The 17,684-nt window shown below is 51.1% G+C and overlaps 6 protein-coding genes and 1 non-coding gene across 7 annotated transcripts; 3 read left to right on the top strand and 4 right to left on the bottom strand.

The window, feature by feature from the left end:
- The first annotated feature begins 1,431 nt into the window (after window positions 1-1,431).
- BO87DRAFT_t118 lies at window positions 1,432-1,518 on the top strand. The gene has a single exon. It is a non-coding gene; the product is annotated as a tRNA-Gly (tRNA).
- On the bottom strand, window positions 1,450-6,685 carry BO87DRAFT_405151 (protein kinase IKS1; the record flags this gene model as incomplete). Its single annotated transcript, XM_025625919.1, has 8 exons — window positions 6,439-6,685; window positions 4,378-6,340; window positions 3,614-3,865; window positions 3,478-3,563; window positions 3,222-3,422; window positions 2,652-3,171; window positions 2,059-2,592; window positions 1,450-1,470 (listed from the first exon to the last, which is right to left on the bottom strand). Exons 1-8 carry the CDS (start codon window positions 6,495-6,497, stop codon window positions 1,450-1,452), a joined length of 3,636 nt encoding a protein of 1,211 aa, XP_025481740.1. The 5' UTR covers window positions 6,498-6,685.
- A 70-nt stretch (window positions 6,686-6,755) lies between these two features.
- On the bottom strand, window positions 6,756-9,415 carry BO87DRAFT_374626 (putative GTPase NOG2). The gene is made up of 3 exons (XM_025622823.1): window positions 9,235-9,415; window positions 8,432-9,179; window positions 6,756-8,006 (listed from the first exon to the last, which is right to left on the bottom strand). The coding sequence occupies exons 1-3, from the start codon at window positions 9,330-9,332 to the stop codon at window positions 7,170-7,172; spliced, it is 1,683 nt and encodes a 560-aa protein (XP_025481739.1). The 5' UTR covers window positions 9,333-9,415; the 3' UTR covers window positions 6,756-7,169.
- A 135-nt stretch (window positions 9,416-9,550) lies between these two features.
- On the top strand, window positions 9,551-10,726 carry BO87DRAFT_374625 (uncharacterized protein). The gene has a single exon (XM_025622822.1). It carries the CDS (start codon window positions 9,711-9,713, stop codon window positions 10,572-10,574), a length of 864 nt encoding a protein of 287 aa, XP_025481738.1. The 5' UTR covers window positions 9,551-9,710; the 3' UTR covers window positions 10,575-10,726.
- BO87DRAFT_374624 (TFIIH/NER complex subunit TFB3) lies at window positions 10,709-12,208 on the bottom strand. The gene is made up of 3 exons (XM_025622821.1): window positions 12,082-12,208; window positions 11,792-12,032; window positions 10,709-11,737 (listed from the first exon to the last, which is right to left on the bottom strand). Exons 1-3 carry the CDS (start codon window positions 12,125-12,127, stop codon window positions 10,870-10,872), a joined length of 1,155 nt encoding a protein of 384 aa, XP_025481737.1. The 5' UTR covers window positions 12,128-12,208; the 3' UTR covers window positions 10,709-10,869.
- Window positions 12,209-12,352: 144 nt separating this feature from the next.
- Window positions 12,353-14,719, top strand: BO87DRAFT_405147 (prefoldin-like protein). The gene has a single exon (XM_025625918.1). It carries the CDS (start codon window positions 12,417-12,419, stop codon window positions 14,220-14,222), a length of 1,806 nt encoding a protein of 601 aa, XP_025481736.1. The 5' UTR covers window positions 12,353-12,416; the 3' UTR covers window positions 14,223-14,719.
- An 850-nt stretch (window positions 14,720-15,569) lies between these two features.
- Window positions 15,570-16,304, bottom strand: BO87DRAFT_235989 (uncharacterized protein). Its single transcript, XM_025618797.1, has 2 exons — window positions 15,680-16,304; window positions 15,570-15,600 (listed from the first exon to the last, which is right to left on the bottom strand). Exon 1 carries the CDS (start codon window positions 16,174-16,176, stop codon window positions 15,706-15,708), a length of 471 nt encoding a protein of 156 aa, XP_025481735.1. The 5' UTR covers window positions 16,177-16,304; the 3' UTR covers window positions 15,570-15,600; window positions 15,680-15,705.
- Window positions 16,305-17,684: the final 1,380 nt, after the last annotated feature.

Below are 17,684 nucleotides of genomic sequence, written 5' to 3'. Positions count from 1 at the left end.
GCTAATCAATACAATGACATCACAAGTTTGCTTCCGTCAGGGTCCAAAGTCAATGCTAAGCTTGATCCAGGGACTCGAGAGACTGCAGATCTATAAGTGTAGCACTGATATTCTACAATAAAGACATTGGGGGAACTCAGATATGTATGAGGCTATCCTACCCTCTATATCACTTGCAGTCCAGACTTCGTCATTTTATGATGGGTAGCACCTAGAACCATGCCCTATCAGCTGTGCACACGTTATTTGACTCTATCCACTGTTTCAGCCACTTCTTTTGATTATCGGAAACAATAAGTTAACGAGCCAGTCAGTACTTGGTCTATCATGACCCTAAGGCTCACATGTTCAGGGATATAGAACCCATTGACCTCCACATTGAATAAGAGGCATATTGCGGAGACTCAGAGTAGAATGACAAGATTTCTTCGTTCAGTTTCTCTTTCGAATCCATACATCAAAATGCACGTCCATACTCTGTGTAGTATTTATGCTTTCTTGACCCAGACTCTCCTAAACAATAATAGTTATCATCGAATTATTATTGCACCCAAGTGCGTTAGCAGAATGGAAGCAAGCCTATCCAACTCTATTTCTTCATATTTTCCTCCTCGTGTCCATCTCATGATTACTACCAAATTGACGAATGATGATGGACTTAGTATACATAAATTTACTGCTATACGGACATGAGCCATACTATCAAAATACATCTAGTACTACTAGTGCTGTTCACGAATCACTCAACGAAATACTGAACCTGAACTGAACACATAGTGTAGGGCAGAATCGCAATTTACAGACAACTATTGACATGCAAGAGAAATAAGTCTTCTCCCTAACGAACTTAACATCACTGATGGAGTGCAGGCTATAGTACGAGTAATGATGCAGTACTCTTATTTTATGGCCTCTTGTCAGACTTTGAATCCTTCGGGGGAGTTAGCGCAACATGGACAGACCAGTACTACTCCAGAGAAATGATACCATGAAGTACGAGTTTCACTATTTAGACTAATGGTCTGACTAAGAATACACCCATTAACTTATAAAATATGATATCAAAATATGGTACCCTGAACACACAAAGAAAGAATGCCTATGGAGCCACAAAGTAAAAAAGGTACGATATTCGCCACCATACCCAACAAGGCAACCCCATCCAACCAACAGCACCGACAATCCAGTCAGCCAGCCAACACCCTCAAATCCCACACACTCATTCCAGTGATTCCACACAAACCAAACCCCCCACTCCAGCAGAGAAAAAAATTCATTTCGAAACCCCCCTACCAATAGCCCCATCACCCAGAGATCCACTTTCCACCCTAAAAGTTCACAAAACATGGTTCGCGAGCTGTCAAAAGAGCGAAAACGACCAACCAGCACTCACCATATAGGACTAAAATTGAGTGGGTATCCTAACAACCGGCGCCAATCGTCTAGTGGTTAGGATGCAACCTTCCCAATCTGACATTGGATCAGGTTGCGACGCGAGTTCGAATCTCGCTTGGCGCAGTTTTTTACTTGTCTCTTTTTTCTTTTTAGGCTGTCATGGTAGATAGATTGGTGAAAGAAAGGATTTGGTTCATTTTTTGATTGCTATTGTTATTTTTATATTATATGTATGGCCAGGCTGTTTTGGAAGTAATCTGACTGGTTTTATGGCTCTGCTCTAGCTTGTAGTGGTGCATTTTTTGTCACATATTATGTTTGAGAAAAGGGGTCTCTATCTATCATATAGAAATGTCAAATGCAGTGAGTGATTCATGCCACAGATCCTTGAGACAATCTTGCGACTTGCTTACACAGACCTACAACCATGACTGGGTGATGCACAAACCTCCTTTGTCAGAGCGATTTCCCAATATTGCACTACTATACACTGTATCGACATACACCGAAGCCATCGTCCTACACACCTCTACTACTACCACCCTCCTCTCTATCTCCCTCCCCCAACTCATCACCAACCTTAAACGGATTCTTCTTCACCAAAATCGCAGCCACGAACACACTCCCCGCCAACGCAACCGCCAACAAGAACGTCCCTCTAACCGCAACATCATATGCCCCCACTACAGCCTCCAAGTACTTCCCAGGCAACTTACCCTCCAAGCTCGTCGCACCCAAATGCGTCACCATCACCGGATCGAGTCCGGGCACACTCTCCGCTAAATCCCCCGTCAGACGGTTCAAGAATATCGCCTGCGCAACACTGATGAACACCGCTTCTCCGATGTCCTGCGAAAAGGTCATCAGCGCCATGCCTATAGATATGTCCTTCATGGGGAGGATGGCCTGTACGGCGATGAAGGGCACGCCAACGGCGCTGCCGGAGCCGAGGCCTAGGAGGATGAGCGATGGGATCCAGAGCTTGGCGGGGGTGGTGGGTGTGAAGGTTGTCATGAGGGCGATGCCGGCGATGACGAGGAGGGAGGCGGGGAGGAGGATCGGGGTGTAGGTGCGTGTGCGGGAGATGAGCCAACCGCCGGTGATGGCGCTGATGAGGACGGAGATGACTAGGGGGAGGGTGTTGAGGCCACTTTGGAGGGGGGTGGCGTTGCGGACGGTTTGGAACCAGATTGAGAGCTGGGGTTGGTTAGTTTGTATTTAAGGAGTGAGGGGAAGGATGGAGGTGGGGAGTGTACGTAGTATTGGACGATGGCGCGGCAGGCTGAGAGACATAGGCTGAAGGCCGCGCCGGTTATAATAATGCGTTTACGGAGGACGCGCGGTGGGAGCATGGCGGTGTCTTGTTTGCGGTGTTGGAGGAGACAGAAGCCCGTGAAGATGATGGGCGAGAGGACGAGAAGGGCGATGATTCGTCCGTTGGTCCAGCTGTAGGTATCGCCGCCCCATTGGAGCGCGAGAAGCAGGCACAGTACTGCGGGTGCGAAGAGGAAGAATCCGAGTAGGTCCAGCTCGCGGAGTTTCTGGATGTGTGTTTTTGAGCCCCTGGGGGTGATGGTCGGGAGCTTGAGAAGGAGAAGCACGGCGGATGGCAGGGCTGCGGCGGGCAGGTTGATGTAGAAACACCATCGCCAGGATAGGTCGGATGTGAGTATGCCTCCAAGAATAGGGGCCATGGCGATGGCAGTGTATTCGCTGGCACTGATTAGGCCGACAAACGTCGGTCGTCTTCGTAGAGGCGTAGAAATTGCAATGATGCTGGATGTTTGTTAGCTTGCAGACATGCCTCTAGGTACTGTAGTGCTTACACCATGCAGCCTTGACTGATCCCGGAAAAACCCAAGCCAGTTATGGCCCTTCCAATGATAAAGATGAATGAACTCGGCGCAAGGCCCGAGAGAAGAATGCCACCCTCGAACAGCAGGAGATTGACGAGAAAGACCCATTTGACCGGGTAGTTGTCATATAGCTTTCCCTGGGAAAGCTGCGACATGCAGGAGGTGAGTCGACTTGGACGCCGTTAGCAGGGATATACAGGGTTACTGATCTGTAGGAGAGACTCACAAAGCAGCATCATACCAACCAACATCAGCCACCGACCCGAACTCGTCGGTTATACGCGGAATAGCGGTGGTTAGGATCGTGGCATCCTATTATGACATTAACTAGCGAACAGAGATTTGCGAATAGTAGCACTCACCAGTCCAACCAGAAAGACACAGAAACAAAGGGACAGGGAAATGAGGACGAATTGGACCCCGTGGGGATAGATGGCCTCATCAAGCTCGGACTCGGCCTCAGGCTTAGCTTCATGAATCTGCCGGACGGTAGTGTCGCCGACTGAAGCTCCCGGAACCTGCTGGGACTTCTGGAAATCCTCCCCAGGGTGTGTAGCTTCCGAGAGCTCAATGGCCTCTGGGCTTATTGCCATACCGGGCAGGGGGCAGAGGGACTGAAGAAAATGAAGCTAGAAGCATGAGCGAAATTGCAGCGGGGAGGCCGGGTACTATATGAGAGAGATAAGAAACAACCAGGCAGAAGCTATCAGAATAGCAAATGATGGAGCATCCTGTAAAGCCGGAATTGTGCCAATCAGGAACGAGGAGTCGATGAGGTGATTGCCCCCCGGGCTGATGCGAGCTTAATGCAGGTAAGCCATTTAGTCCGATCCTTCGCAGTCTTGGCCAACTTCCTCACAAATTCTACTCTTGTGTGGATACTATTAGATGAGTAGATTACAGGATAACGACAAGCCGGGTAAGAACCCAAAGAAAGCGGTGGTTCATCATTCATTCATTATACATATATCGTCAGGCCCGATACGTTGGGAAGTACAGACTTCTTGCTCACTTTTGACCACACACAACGCCGGTACGCCGCGATGTGGCGTAGCTATCGAGAAAATAATATCGCACTATGTGATGCCCGCCAGCACAGTGCTTCCATCCGCATTGACAAACTGACAATCAAAAGGTGGAGGAGAAGAGAAACAATCTGGGTCCATAGCCCAGCGGCCGGGAAGTTGACCGCAGCCAGCAGAAGTAGAGGATAAGCAACCCAGGGATTGACTGCCAGAGGACTGCAAGGCTGGAAGGTGGAGACTACCTTGAGCAGGAATGCCGCCAGTTGCAACGCCACTGCAGGGATCTGGGAGTCGATGAGTGATGCAGCGCCCGGGAAGACTCTAGCCAGGGAGAAACGACCGGGAGGCGGGGGTAGTAACTGTTGGACAGGCTGCGGTCGCTCCTGGGGAACCTCGCGATGTTCGGCTTGTGCGGGAGAGTGCGATTGTGCGCTGGAGAACCAAGGCCGCACCATCATGTCGTTTTCCGGGCTGAGCGGGGTGTTTCGCTCTGACAACGGGCTTGTTTCTTCTACAACCGGCCTCGATGCAGCCTCAGCACCATCCGGCTCATACAGTGGATTTCGTCGTACAGCCACTGGACTCCGTGTCAGAGACTTGTTCGGAGAGCTGGATGGCCGGAAGGTTGGAGAATCCGTACTTTCCACCGGATGAATCCTCGCGCTTGGACGTATGTCAGGGCTTGTTGGACTGGTCCTTCTTGATCGAAAACTATCGTTAACGTTGGCACCAGCCTGTAGGCCGCTCAGAACCTCGTCTGCAGACGGCCGCCCGTCAGGGTCTAAGGACAGTAGACGTTTTAAGAATGTGTAGAGCTGCCCAGGCAAATCTGGCCTGATAAACTGCGCATCGTCAAACCCAGCCCAATGGCTGATTTCCTCACGGAGCTGATCGAGGTCCTCTTTCTCCTCATGGATCAGGTCGGCGTGCGTGTAGGGCAACTGCGCAAAACAGAGGAAGTAGAGAATCATTCCCAAAGAGAAGATATCGGACTTGAAGGTGAAGTTCCCAAATGGACCCCCTGGATAATCTCGCCGTAGAACTTCCGGAGCGCAAAAGGAAACCGTCCCGGTCGCCCCAGTAGACCTCCGCATCGAGTCTTGCGCCTGAACCTCGCCAAAGTCGCTCACAAGCACTCGAATTCCATCACTGGTCTTGTGAAGCAAACAATTGTTTGGCTTCAGATCACGATGAATGTATCCATTAGCATGGAGGTAACGCAACCCCGAGGTGATGTCCTTGAAGAAAGAGTAAATTTCCTCGAAGTTCAACTTGCGAAGGCCACCGGCTTCAGGCGGAGGCTCCGGCCCTCCTCGGGACTTTCTGCGCAGACGCTCCTTCAGCTGCTCAGTGGTTGTCGGAGTGTCAACCGAACCACAGATATAGTTATGCAGATCCCCAGCGTTACAATATTGCTGAAGAATAAATGCACAAGGCACACTGGGCCCGAACGTACTGATCTTCGCGTTCTCTAGCCACACATGTCGATATGAAACAAGATTTTGGTGTGTAAGATGCTGCAGCAATTGCACCTCTGCGAGCACTTTCTCTAGCCATTCATGATCGTCTCCGACGGGAACCCGCTTGCAGGCATACTGTCCGAGCGATACACCGTCCAGCACATGCTTTACCAGCAAAACCACTCCTTTCCCTCCCTTTCCTAAAACCGTCTCTTCCACGAAAAACTTCTTGAAGTAGTCCTGCGTAAAAGCGGCGGAAGAGATTCCTTGCGTAGAGTGTATGCCGCCACCCGAGTAGCTGGGCTCGCTGGTGGGACCATCTGCAAGTGCGGGCGGCACCAGACGTCGACGGGGTGACGGAGGGCTCGATGAGCTCACAGAGCTGGGCAAGCTATTGTGAAGCATACGGAAATAGTGTGGATTGATAAATTCCGGCTGCGTTCCGCCATGGTGGTCGTCCTGGGCTGAGCTGCTATCACGTAGGGGTCGATGGCAATACGGGCAGTCAGCGAGCTCCAGGTTGCCGTCATCGCTTTCGGCTGCGTGTCGAAGAACAAGTTGCTGGGAGTCTCGGTCGAAAACAACGACAGAGTCATTATGGCGGCTTGTCAAGAAACATTGTCAGAATTATCTTCATAGTGGGCAAGTGTCTGGTGGGGAAGCCAGGCTCGGGGTGAGGGGAAGCTTGGAGCGGAAGCTTACAGTACGACGTCAAGATTGCCTGACCCGTAGGGAACAATGGACATGCCTTCGTCCGCCATTATAACAGGCAGAGCAGCCCATGCTTAAAGGACGCAGAGAAATACAAGGCCGCAAAGCCATGAAAAAGGGGCCGATCTTAAGCAGTAGCTGGCATGTTCTGGCCGCTGCTGCGGAGACCGGATGACGAGTGAGGCTGGGCGCACGTGAGCGGCCCTGGCGGTGAAGCTGGAAAGTCGCCGCGTCGCATCCAGAAATGCTTTTTACTCGTATATTCAACTACAATGTGCGCAGATTACTATAAATGCATGTACATGGGTGATCAGACGATCTCTATCTTGATTTGATGCTATGCTTCTCAGCACTATGCGGGTATCTAAAAGTGAAAGCAGTGGGGCCGAGGGATAGCTGGCTCGGATCCCGGTCTTTCCTGCATGGGTTGACATGTACTGGCAGGCAAGCTGTCCAGGTGGCATGTCAGCAAGGCCGTGTGACACCAGACCTGAACTGGATATGCTCGGTGGCGTTCCGACCTCCGATCGATCTGCATCGTCAAGGATGCCAGTGGGCCATACAGCTTTTTGTCAGCGGCCCGATGATCGGTCGGGCATGGCGTGACTGTCGGTTCCGCTCCGGTTGAAAGGGCGACGACATGGGCCCAAGGTCAATGGGTTAGTGACGGGCGGATCGGTGATCCGCGGGGTGTTGAAAGTAGTTCAGAGTAGATCTCCTGTTTAATCTTCCTCTGCTCCGCTCTCCTCGTCGCTAACCTCGAGATTGGCGATCGAGTCGTTATCATCATCTTCCTCGTCAAAGCCCTCGAACTCATCTCCCGAGCCAGACTCTTGCTTCTCAGCCGCTTCAGTGATATCAGCAGCCTCAGTAGCGGTCTCATCAAGCTTCCGCTTGCGGCTCATTTCACCGAGGCGACCTTCACGACCTTCAATCTTCTCGCCCTCCTCGCCAGAGTTGTGAGGGGGAGCAGTGAACCAAGGGATCTTTCCACGGAGGAAATCGTTGATGACCATCTTGGCAACACCGTCGAGATCAGGCTCTCCACCACGTAGGAGGCGACCACCCTTGCGGGCAAGGAGACTGAGGAACTCGATGGGGTCGTCAGTGCGCTTGATACCGTAGGTACGCTCCAAATGCTTGGGCTGAACACGCTTGAGAATAGCTGGAATGTACTGCTCAGGGTTCTCTACGTTCTCCACACGGACGACACCACGGAGAAGAATATCCTCGGGAGAGTCATTCGGGTTTGGAGGAACAACACCAGGGCAATCGATGAGGTAGATCCTCTTCATCAAGGTAACGTACTGCCACACCTTGGTTTCACCCGGAATAGGAGCCACAGTGCACACCTTCTTCTTGCGCAAGGTGTTGATGACGGAAGACTTTCCAGTGTTGGGGTATCCAATGAATCCCACGGAGATCTGCTTCCGGTCCGAGTGCAAAGAAGAAAATTGCCTCAGTAGCTGGATCAACGAGCCCTTTCCGAAGGAATTGTTGATAGAAGCATGGAAAGCCAAGGTAGGATAATCCTTAGAAAGGTGGCGAACCCAAGCAGCCTGGTGTCACGTTAGCAGCTGAACACCAGCGTTGCTATCAGAGTATAGCATAGTAAAAGAAGAAAACATATAAAGAAGAAAAGAAACAAAAGTATGATAACAGGATGTGTGAAATGTTACTAAGAGACCTGCTATGATGCCACTTCAAGAGCGGAAGCAGGACTCAACTCAAAAACAGAACACAGCTCGGTCCTTAACGATCGGCTTTCAAAACGAAAACCAATCAGCCTAGCTTCAGAAAGAAGGTCGGCGCGGACCAGCGTCAATCTGCCAAAGCTGTAACAGACAGTCTCCCATAGCGAATAGCGCGACATGAAGTCGCAGGAGGCGCCTTGACTTAGCGATGGCAACGGCGAAGGGCCGTATTGAAGATCAAGGGAAAAGGGGAAATTGCAATGAGAGAAAGAAAGCGAATATAGACTTACCGCCACACCTGTAGGTACGAGATCGCACTTGTTCAGGACGAAAATCAAGTGCTTGTGAGGAGCCTCCTCTCGGATGTACTTCTCAATACTCTTGCACCGTGTACCTTCCGGATCACGAGCATCAAGGAGATGGATGACAACATCGGAGGAATCGATAACCTTGTAGAGCTCGTTCCAGATACGCTTACTCTGTCCCTTAAGGAAGACAGCCTCCTTCGCGATGGGTGCGACACTAGAGTCTTCCTCTACTGCGACATCATCACCGTTCACCACCATAGTACCATCTTCATAAGTAGCATGGTCCGACTTCTCAACAAAGGCGTCGTGCATCTTGGCGGTCTCGCCAGCCAGATCCGTAAGCGACGAGACACCCAACTTGACACGTTTCCTCTGAGCCTTGGGCCCGAAGGTGTCACTGAAGGGGTTGGTCTCGATGGCCATCTTGGCCTGGTGCTGCTTCAGTCCATTCACACCCTTGTCATCTCTGATCAGGCTCATGGGAAGCTTGTTGGTTTTGAGCAAGACGGAATAAGGATCAGAGGCACGCTCAGCGACCGCCTCACGGAAAGAGGACAGAGCCTCTTGCGAGATCACTCTGGTGTTTCCAAACCATTTACGGTTGGGTTCAATCCTAGCGACGGGGGCGTCTCGAGACTGGTACGAAGCAGCCTTGGTGATCTTTCCTTCAGCGTTACGTTGGGGTTTACCATCCTTGAGCATATTCAAGGTCCTCAACTTCTTCGCATCTCTTCCAGAAATCAGTACACATATCCATGACCATGTATCGGAAGGAAAATACTCACCTGTAAAAGTTTTCACCCTTTACCCGGACGTTCCCCATGCCATCTCCAGTCTTCCCCTGCCGCTCTTTACGAGTGGCTTCCTTCTTGAAGGTACCCATTGTGCAAGTAAGCGCTCAAGGCACCTTGAAGAAGAATAATATGAAAAAATCAAAGATAAAGTGTCACAAAAAAGAAATGGCGGAGCGCAAAGAGGGAAGAGAAAGAAAGGAAAAAAGTTTCGAAGCGCGGGAAATTATTTTTTTCTCCAAAGACGGGCGCCAAGCTAAGCGGCGCACGGACCAGGCGCAAGAAAATCGCTTCGTCCTCGTTCGACTCCCGCAATAGCACCGCGCAGGCCATCAGCCATCTCACCCTCCTGTGCTGGTCCTTGATCCGAAGTAGACCGGCTACCTGGTCCCTATCAATTCTTTTTCTTCCATCCCCTAGTCACCAATTCTGCTCCACCGCTATCCTTGAGCAGACAGACACTGTTTACCATGTCTCTCTTCCGCAATTGCAGGGCTGCCACCGTGCAGTTCCGCGGCTTCACCTCATCCTCCTATCTGCGGGTCGGCCCCGAGTCTCCCAACTTCGTCGACATCCCTCAACCCATTCAGCCCGATCTTCCTTCGAAGCCCCGCGTCAAGGGTACCCTGCCCGTCCCCCGAGAACTCTTCCCGGCCCGCCGCAAGGACAAGCCGACAGAGGCATACATCAATGCCGCGACGCCTCTTCCGACCAAGGAGACCAACTTGGACCCCAATGACCCCAACACCGAATACATTGAGTGGAAGAAGCGCATGGCGGAGATGAGACGCAAAAACCTCCGCGAAGGTCTCCTGGAACTACACACCCGGAAGCAGCGGACGGACAAGGCCATGATGCAGCGGAGTTTGGAGAAGCAGAAGCGTCGGGACCGTATCCTCCGCCAGCCTGAGAGAGAAGACCAGCGGTTGACCCGTAACTCCGTCATTCAGGACATGCTACCCAAACATACCGCCGTGCTGCCGGATCCTGACCGCGAGACCCGCCTGGCTGAGTCCAAGGCCCGCCTCGAGTATCAGCAGGCTGTGAAGGAGGCCGAGCGTCAAGACAACCTGCAAGAGCTGTACATGAATGCTCGGAACTTCATTACCACAGAGGCTCAGCTTCTGGCTGAGATTGAGCGGGTCTTCCCCGAGGGTGAGAACGAGGCCTGGCGCAGTGACCACCAGGAGGGCGAGAACATCTGGAACTTGGGTGTGCCCCCTACTGTCCAGGGTATTGTCAACGAGACCAGGAAGAGCGAGACCGCTCGCTGGGACGTCATCCAGAACAGAGTCAAGCAGCTGGGAGAGCAGATCACTGGTGGCAAGTTGTGAGCCCATGTATTTATTTAGACGGTTGTACATTACACTATTTTCTTTTTCCTAGTTCGGTTTTATTTATTCTGTTTTGTCATGCAATTTATTGGTTTGTACTAGCTTTACCTGTTTGTATACCTATTGTACCTGAACGAATTGAACATCTCAGTCATATAGCTTTTCCGGGTGCTCAAAAACTGTCACAAAACGCCATCGCTATGCAACACAAATGCCTAAACGCCGCAACCAACAATATTAAGACCCAAATCCAGAAGCTATATCAGCGGAGGAAATCAGAAATCATGACCATAGCTCACGAGCTGGCTTCTGGAGCGCCTGCACTTGAAACAGCCGCCAAGGCAGCACCTTCAGTAGCCACAGGTCTGGAAATACCCATCGTACTTGTAACCTCTCGCTTGGACACTTCCTCATCAATGAAGCACCCAAGACCTGCAAAGGCCTCCATCAGAGTACGCGAGTAGTATTCTTGAAGGTCGTATCCACCGGCCTGCATACGAGTGTCCTGGCGAATAGGGTCGAGGTAGCTGTTCGGGTAATGGTCGCGCAGAGTATAATAGTCCCTCTTGTTGGGAATGAGGCCACCAAAAGGATCGTAAGGCTTTTCAGGCTCGGGCGTCTTGATCTTCTTGAGACCCTTGATCAGACCAGAATCACCACTGTCATCTGCCCTGTCCGCCGTGGTGAGGGCACCCTGGCCGGCCTTCCTGGCATCGGAATTACGCAAAGCAGCTTGCTTTTGTCGGATGCGGTCTTCTTCACTACGACGAGCAGAAGATTTCTTGAGCAACACCTTGTGGCCTTCGCGGGCGATAGCCGCTGCGTCGCCAGGTCGACCTGCCGCAAGACGACTGAGGACATCTTCTCGACCGGCAAGCATTTCCTTCCGCTCATTCTCATATTCCAGTCTAGCTGCCTCTCGCCGAAGACGTGCCAGTTCTTGTTCGTGTGTCTGTTGCTCTCGGAAGGACGAGGCCTCTTGTGCTTCGAGGGCTTGGTTCGCGCGAATCGAGCGCATGTTGTCTGCAGCATATCTTTGCAGATCGCTTTCCGTCTTCGCCACATCTGTGCCATGGACAAGGTTCGCTATTATCTCTTCGCGTTGTTCTAGGAAGTCATCGTAGGCTCGTTTCGAATCAAACTCTTCTTCGCGGCGGTTGAGACTAGAGGAGAATTAGTGGTCATTCCTGGGCCTAGTGGATTTACTCGTGGCGTACATCTGCATGACTCTGCGCCGAATGTCAACCTCCCTTTCCACATTGATATCCTCGAATGTCTGCTTGCGAAACCGGTTCTTGCGCAAGGTCTTGTGACAGCCCGCCACAGGACAGTTCGCGGGGCCTGAGGAAAAGATCCGGTCCACGCAGGACTCGCACATCTTGTGGTAGCATTCGGGATTGATGAGAAATCGCATGTCTGGGTTCAGATACCGCGAGGATTTGCAGACAGGGCACACCTCTGCTGACAGTCAGTGTATATTCAAAAGGGTCATGAGAAGTAGACTTACCGTCGTCATCCCCCCGGTGAGCCATGATATCACGAGCAGGAGGCATTTTGAGGGTCACTGCAGCTCAAAGAGGCTCTGGATAACACAGTACGTGAGGCACGCGACAGGTTGGGAGGAAGAACGATTGACGGTGATTCCTCAGTGGCATTGAAGGTTGATAATCCAGCTGCGTGCACGGGCCAATCATGTTCTGTTCTCCGCTCTTGTTCCGCGGCGGAACTTTTTCTTTGCCGCCGCCTTCCTTCTCTTTCTATTCGGACATCCCCCCTCCCAGTGCACTTCCACACTCCTACGAAACGGCAGCTTTCCCCGGATAGTTCTCGGCATACTCTACAATGGGTGTTCCAAACAACAGCCTGCATGAGCTGGAACGCCAGCGCCTCGAACTCGAGGGGAACATCTCGAAGCTACAAGATTCCCTCTACCACTGGAGGACGTGGGAGGCCGAATACGATGGCCTCAAAGACGAGATAAACGAGCTGGACGACGATGCGACAATGGATGACTACCTCCGAGTAGGACGCGACTTTGGTGGCTCCCTGGTCAATGAAGAGGAAGTCAAAGTGATTTTGGGAGAGAAACAAGGCGTGACGCGAACCAAGCAACAGGCGGTTGATCTGGTAACGAGGCGAATCGACTACGTGAAGCAAAATGCGTCGACTATAGAGAAACGGCTACGTGCGGCAGAGGATCAACTGTACGCGCTCGACTCCCAAGATCGGTTACCGGTGGAACCTACGGCGGACTTTCCTATGACTGAGATTTTCGAAGAACTCGATGAAAATGGCGAGATTATTTCAAGCAAGACAACAACACCCGGCAGCGAGGCCACCGATCTTTTGGAGGTTTTGAAGAAGGCTGGTGTGAAGGATATACCTGATGTGGCTAAGGCCGATACTGGCGTATCGAGCTCGTCTCAGCAAGTCACTCAGACTACGGAGGAGGCGTCTTCCGCAAATAGTCTTGGGAAAGATGATACATCCGCCAGCGAGGAGCCCTCCGTCAAATCTGGAAGTGATGCGAAAAACACAGGCTCTGCGTTAGACCCGACCGTCGAAGTTCATGGCGAGCGTCCTGTTATGGAAGTCGACGAGTCTCCGGAAGATGCTAAATTACGCCGTGAGATGCTCCAGTATAGTCTGAACGAAGTCGGGTCTGTCGTGGCGGAGCTTGAGTTGGACGAAGACGCAAGTGATATTTCTGTTGATGAGGACTATGATGCTTATGATTATGACGATGACGAAGATGAAGAGGAGGACGAATACGGAAGGAGCACTAGGCGTGTTTTGAGCGAAGACTATCACCGTCAGATGCGCGAGCTGGAGGAAAAGCTCAATGCTCGGGGAATGTGGAATGCCGGAAAAGACACGCAAACGCTTCCGACCGAAATCAAGCAAGACCTAGATCAGCCCAGTGTTGTTCGTGTCGAGAATAAGGCAGACACGAGTAGCGAGCCAGTCAAGGAGAAAAAACCGAAGAAGAAGGTTGCTTTTGCTGACGAACTCGACATCGCTCCGGCTTCCAAGCCTACAGTTGTGGAGAAGAAGGTCGCTCCGGTCCGAGAGTCTAACGTGCCTGTTCTTCAGGATGCTGTTGTTGAACGCACAGAACCTGCTCGGAAAGAATCTGTGCAGAGTGACGCCCCGAAGAAAGTATCCCGGTTCAAGAGTGCCCGGAAAACCAACAACGCGACTGAAGACGCCACTGCGTCAACAACCCAACCTAGCAACACTTCTCGACCTGCCGAACCTCGCTCGGCTCTACGCAAGACTGAGACATCTACCACTGGGCCAGCTCTACCTCTGTTCCCTGCTAAACCAGCGGAACCCAAGCCCTTCTCCCAGCCTATCTCCGACATCGTGGAGCAAGAAGACCCTACACCCAGGGGCCCCGAAGGGAAGATTCTTGCCGATACGCTCGTTGAACGGGAGACCCCAGCAGGTCCAGCAGTAGCACCAGAGCCCGATGAGCTCGACGAGCAGCTGCATAAGAAGGAGATTGCAACAGAGTTCTACAAGATCCGGAACCGCATGATCCAGCAAAATGGCGGCTTCGTAGGCGAGGAGCCGGAAATTGTGCCGATTGAGACTGAGGATGCGCCTAGACGGGTGAGCAAATTCAAGGCTGCCCGCATGAGGTAAGACTCAGATAGAACGAAACCCAAACAGATACCCAATATATACCGATGCACAGATGCATGATACTGCGACCTTTTCATTCTACTATTGTGCCGTAGAAAGGACCGAAACCAAGGTAGTCTCTGCCTTGGCATGAATATACCACTTTCCCATGGTATAGTCATTCAAACTTCGAAGTCCAAGAATGAAGAATAGGGCTCTCTGACTGTGCTTCCGTTACTGGGTGTATTGGGCTCAATTGAGTACTTACGGCCAGTTACAGATGGAGACATGGTTACGTTTCACCCTCGACATCCTACACATATATATACCATGAACCTTCTCAAACTCTCTGTAGGAGTGGTTGTGGCAATAGTCTAGGTCTAATGTGAACCATGTACCTGGATAACTATAAGATTTCTGCCTTATGTCCAGTTTCCATGGGATGGGGTATAAATAAGCGCTGTTTCTCCGCAGTTAAGCATCTATCAATGATACCCAGATACTACCTGATATCCAAGTCAACAAGCACGGAGACTGCCAGCCACAAGTGTGAACCAGTGGTTCATCTATGTGACTTTACAAGCAATGTGCATCCATCCATCTCAGATTCAACATGTGAACATTGATCGAGCTCCATCTTTCCTCTACCCCGCTAGGTAAAAGACGCAGCAGAGTTTCACAGCATCATTATGATGTTTACATCATAAACAGATCATTGATGGTTGGGTTGCTTTAGTTCAATAGTTATCGGGGCAGACCGCACCAAGATCCTAGGGATTTGGTTGATCAGCATCCATTACTTGATGAAATAGTTATTTATTATATTTATTTACGTCAGATACACCCTGGCTAACTGGCTGGCTGGCCCAGAAGTGGGAAACTGCTCTATTACTTTGTGATTTTCAAAGTTGATCTGGGCTGCCTGATCGATCGCCGGTTGCTTAGGGACTCGATGAGGTCAAGACTGGGCAGCTGGACTTTAAAATGAAGATCGACATGGAAATGATGTGCTGTACTTGATTCTGACAGCTCTAGTTCAATTCAACCAGCTTGGATCGTGTGAGACACTGGTGGACGTGCGCATTACATTATTGTTAGTCAAGGGAATCACTAATTAATTGTTAACTGGTTTAACTTGAGCTATGTTGGGGTTGTTGTTGTCCAACCCCGGCAAGTCCGACGAAATCAAAATTTTGCGAGTCCTGCAGGCATCCATCTGTCTTGTCATCTGGATCGTTTACAGAATGCTTTTGCATAAGCATTATTCCGTCCGTCCGTCCGTCGGACCGATCCTTGACTGAATGAAGGGTAGAAAGAGAGGAGAAGAAAATTGTGGAAAATTCGAATTGTGGATGTGTCCATTGTTCGGAGCATTGTGCTGCTGGTTTACTGTAAAGGTCTGGAATCGAACAGGTGAGGGATAATCCACTTGTTTGCCCATCCTGTACACATGGATGGTGGGCCAGCACATAACTCACTTAACAGAGTAGAGAGGGATCAGAGTTTAGGTGGATTCTAGCCAACTGTCTAGACCTTGATTGACCGTTGTTAGGTGAGGGTGTACGTAAGCTTCTACAGAGTGCAGTGCGGGGATTTGGTCTGCAAAGTGCCCCGGTCTCAACGGCTTTGCTTTTGATGAGATTGGAATTTTGAGAATCGTGAATAGGGTGTGAGAGAGTGAAAATGTGATAGGGAACCCCGGGAGGCCCAATGGGACTGCTTTGACTGAGAAGTCGTGTTTCAGGATGGACTGGTTATATGGTTCGAACCAGAGTTCGATGTTCAAGAGATTGAGAAATGCTGAGGTGGGGAGATAAGCATGGAGCCAGGATGGGGCGGGTTTACTTACGACGCACTGCAGAAGCGCAACGGAGAATCTAATCGTGTTCCGGAGATGTAATGGAGAATAATAATATAGGAAAGTAATATTAAAAATGGCTAAAAGAGTATAGATTGAAATCGATCGCGCAGCCATCCAGATGCCGGCGAAGCTTATAGGGCACTGGCGGCCAACAGGGCTGCGTTGCCCACCTGTCAGATGGACGCCAATGACACGAGGCTGGTCAGGCCGGAATCCTGGGATTGTGTTGCCGTTGACCGGGTTGTTTCTATATATGTACGGCTCATAGTATATCTGTTTGTGTATCGTTTGTTGACACAGTTGATCATTATCGTTTGGGTAAACACTTAGGCAACCATGGCTGCTACCATTGTCCCATGGAGGCAGATTGGTTATTGTTTAGGGTTGCCTAGAACCGGTCTTTGGTTCATATTCAGTTTCTTTTTCCGCTCTGGCTTTCTCGGGAAGGAAAGGCAGCGAGCCAGGCATAGGGTCAGTAAGAATTCCCCATGACGTGGCGCAGTGGCTCGGGTGGTGTATTGCCGGCAGACGAGAGAAGGAATAGGACGATGGATCCTGGAAGCCTCATGGAAGCTGGATGGAGGAAGTCCAGCGAGGCTGGCGTCATCCCCCACCCGCGGATACGGATTTACTATTGTTCCCGGTGGACTGGGTTCTGCCGGGTTTCTCCGACCTTCCCAAAGAGTAGAATGATAGTCCCTCATCTCCATTCTAATGACTATTCTCATCGAATAATCAACTCATCAATAATCCACCATGCCAAGGATTATTCCATCATGACATGCAGTCGCTCGCTGTCCTGCTACTACGCGGGCTATGCTGCTTCTTAAGCGAGATCCAAAAGCTGTTCACCGAAGTCCTAAGCAACACATCCAAGGCAAGAGTCAACGTCAACTGTATCCCCCTACTCCGCACTGCATGTCGTATATGCTTCGAGTCCAAACCCTTCTGAGCATAATGCAAGGCACCCTTCCCCGGTTAATCCCAGGATTCCCATCCTTCCCTGTTGTTAGGCCGTGATGGTGGCTATAGCTCCCCCTCCACATCCCTCCCGACTTACGCGGACTATGCTTGATACTTGCACTCAGGATTGATTGCTTATGTCGAGCATACTCCGGAGTAGAGCATTGTCGCTTACCTTGCGTTCCCGGTTTTCCGCTGTGAGCGATTATGAATAGAAGCAGGCCCGTGGGTGTCCTACCCATGTTCCTTGTATGGATAACAACAATGCTCGCTATGTATGGCTGAATGGCGTGTTGTACCGTGGGTGGCATTGCCATCTCGCCACCGGACTCGCAATAACCCGCCTGAGTCCATGAGTCCGGAAGGTCTTGACCAGGGCAGGGTTCCCGGCCGATCCAAAGGCTGCTCGATGGGGCTGGGTCCACAGTTGGCTTGTGCCCTGCATCGCCCGAGCCACTGATACCGCTTCTATCTCACAGCCAACTTCCAGATCGGGTGTTTTTCATAGAATTCCCCCCTCCACAAGGCCCAATGCTCATGACGTCTGCTTTCATTGCTCCTTCAATCCCGGAGCTTCCAGGCCCGGCGTTGTCGGACAACTTGCAGCTTGTTTATTCGCTGTCCGGTGGTGCCTAGCGGGATCAACGGTGGCCCTCCAT

The sequence above is a fragment of the Aspergillus neoniger genome, assembly GCF_003184625.1.
Source record: "Aspergillus neoniger CBS 115656 unplaced genomic scaffold BO87scaffold_9, whole genome shotgun sequence".
Lineage (NCBI taxonomy): Eukaryota > Fungi > Ascomycota > Eurotiomycetes > Eurotiales > Aspergillaceae > Aspergillus > Aspergillus neoniger.
Note: the sequence above shows the minus strand (reverse complement) of the source record. Positions and strands in the feature narration are given on the sequence as shown.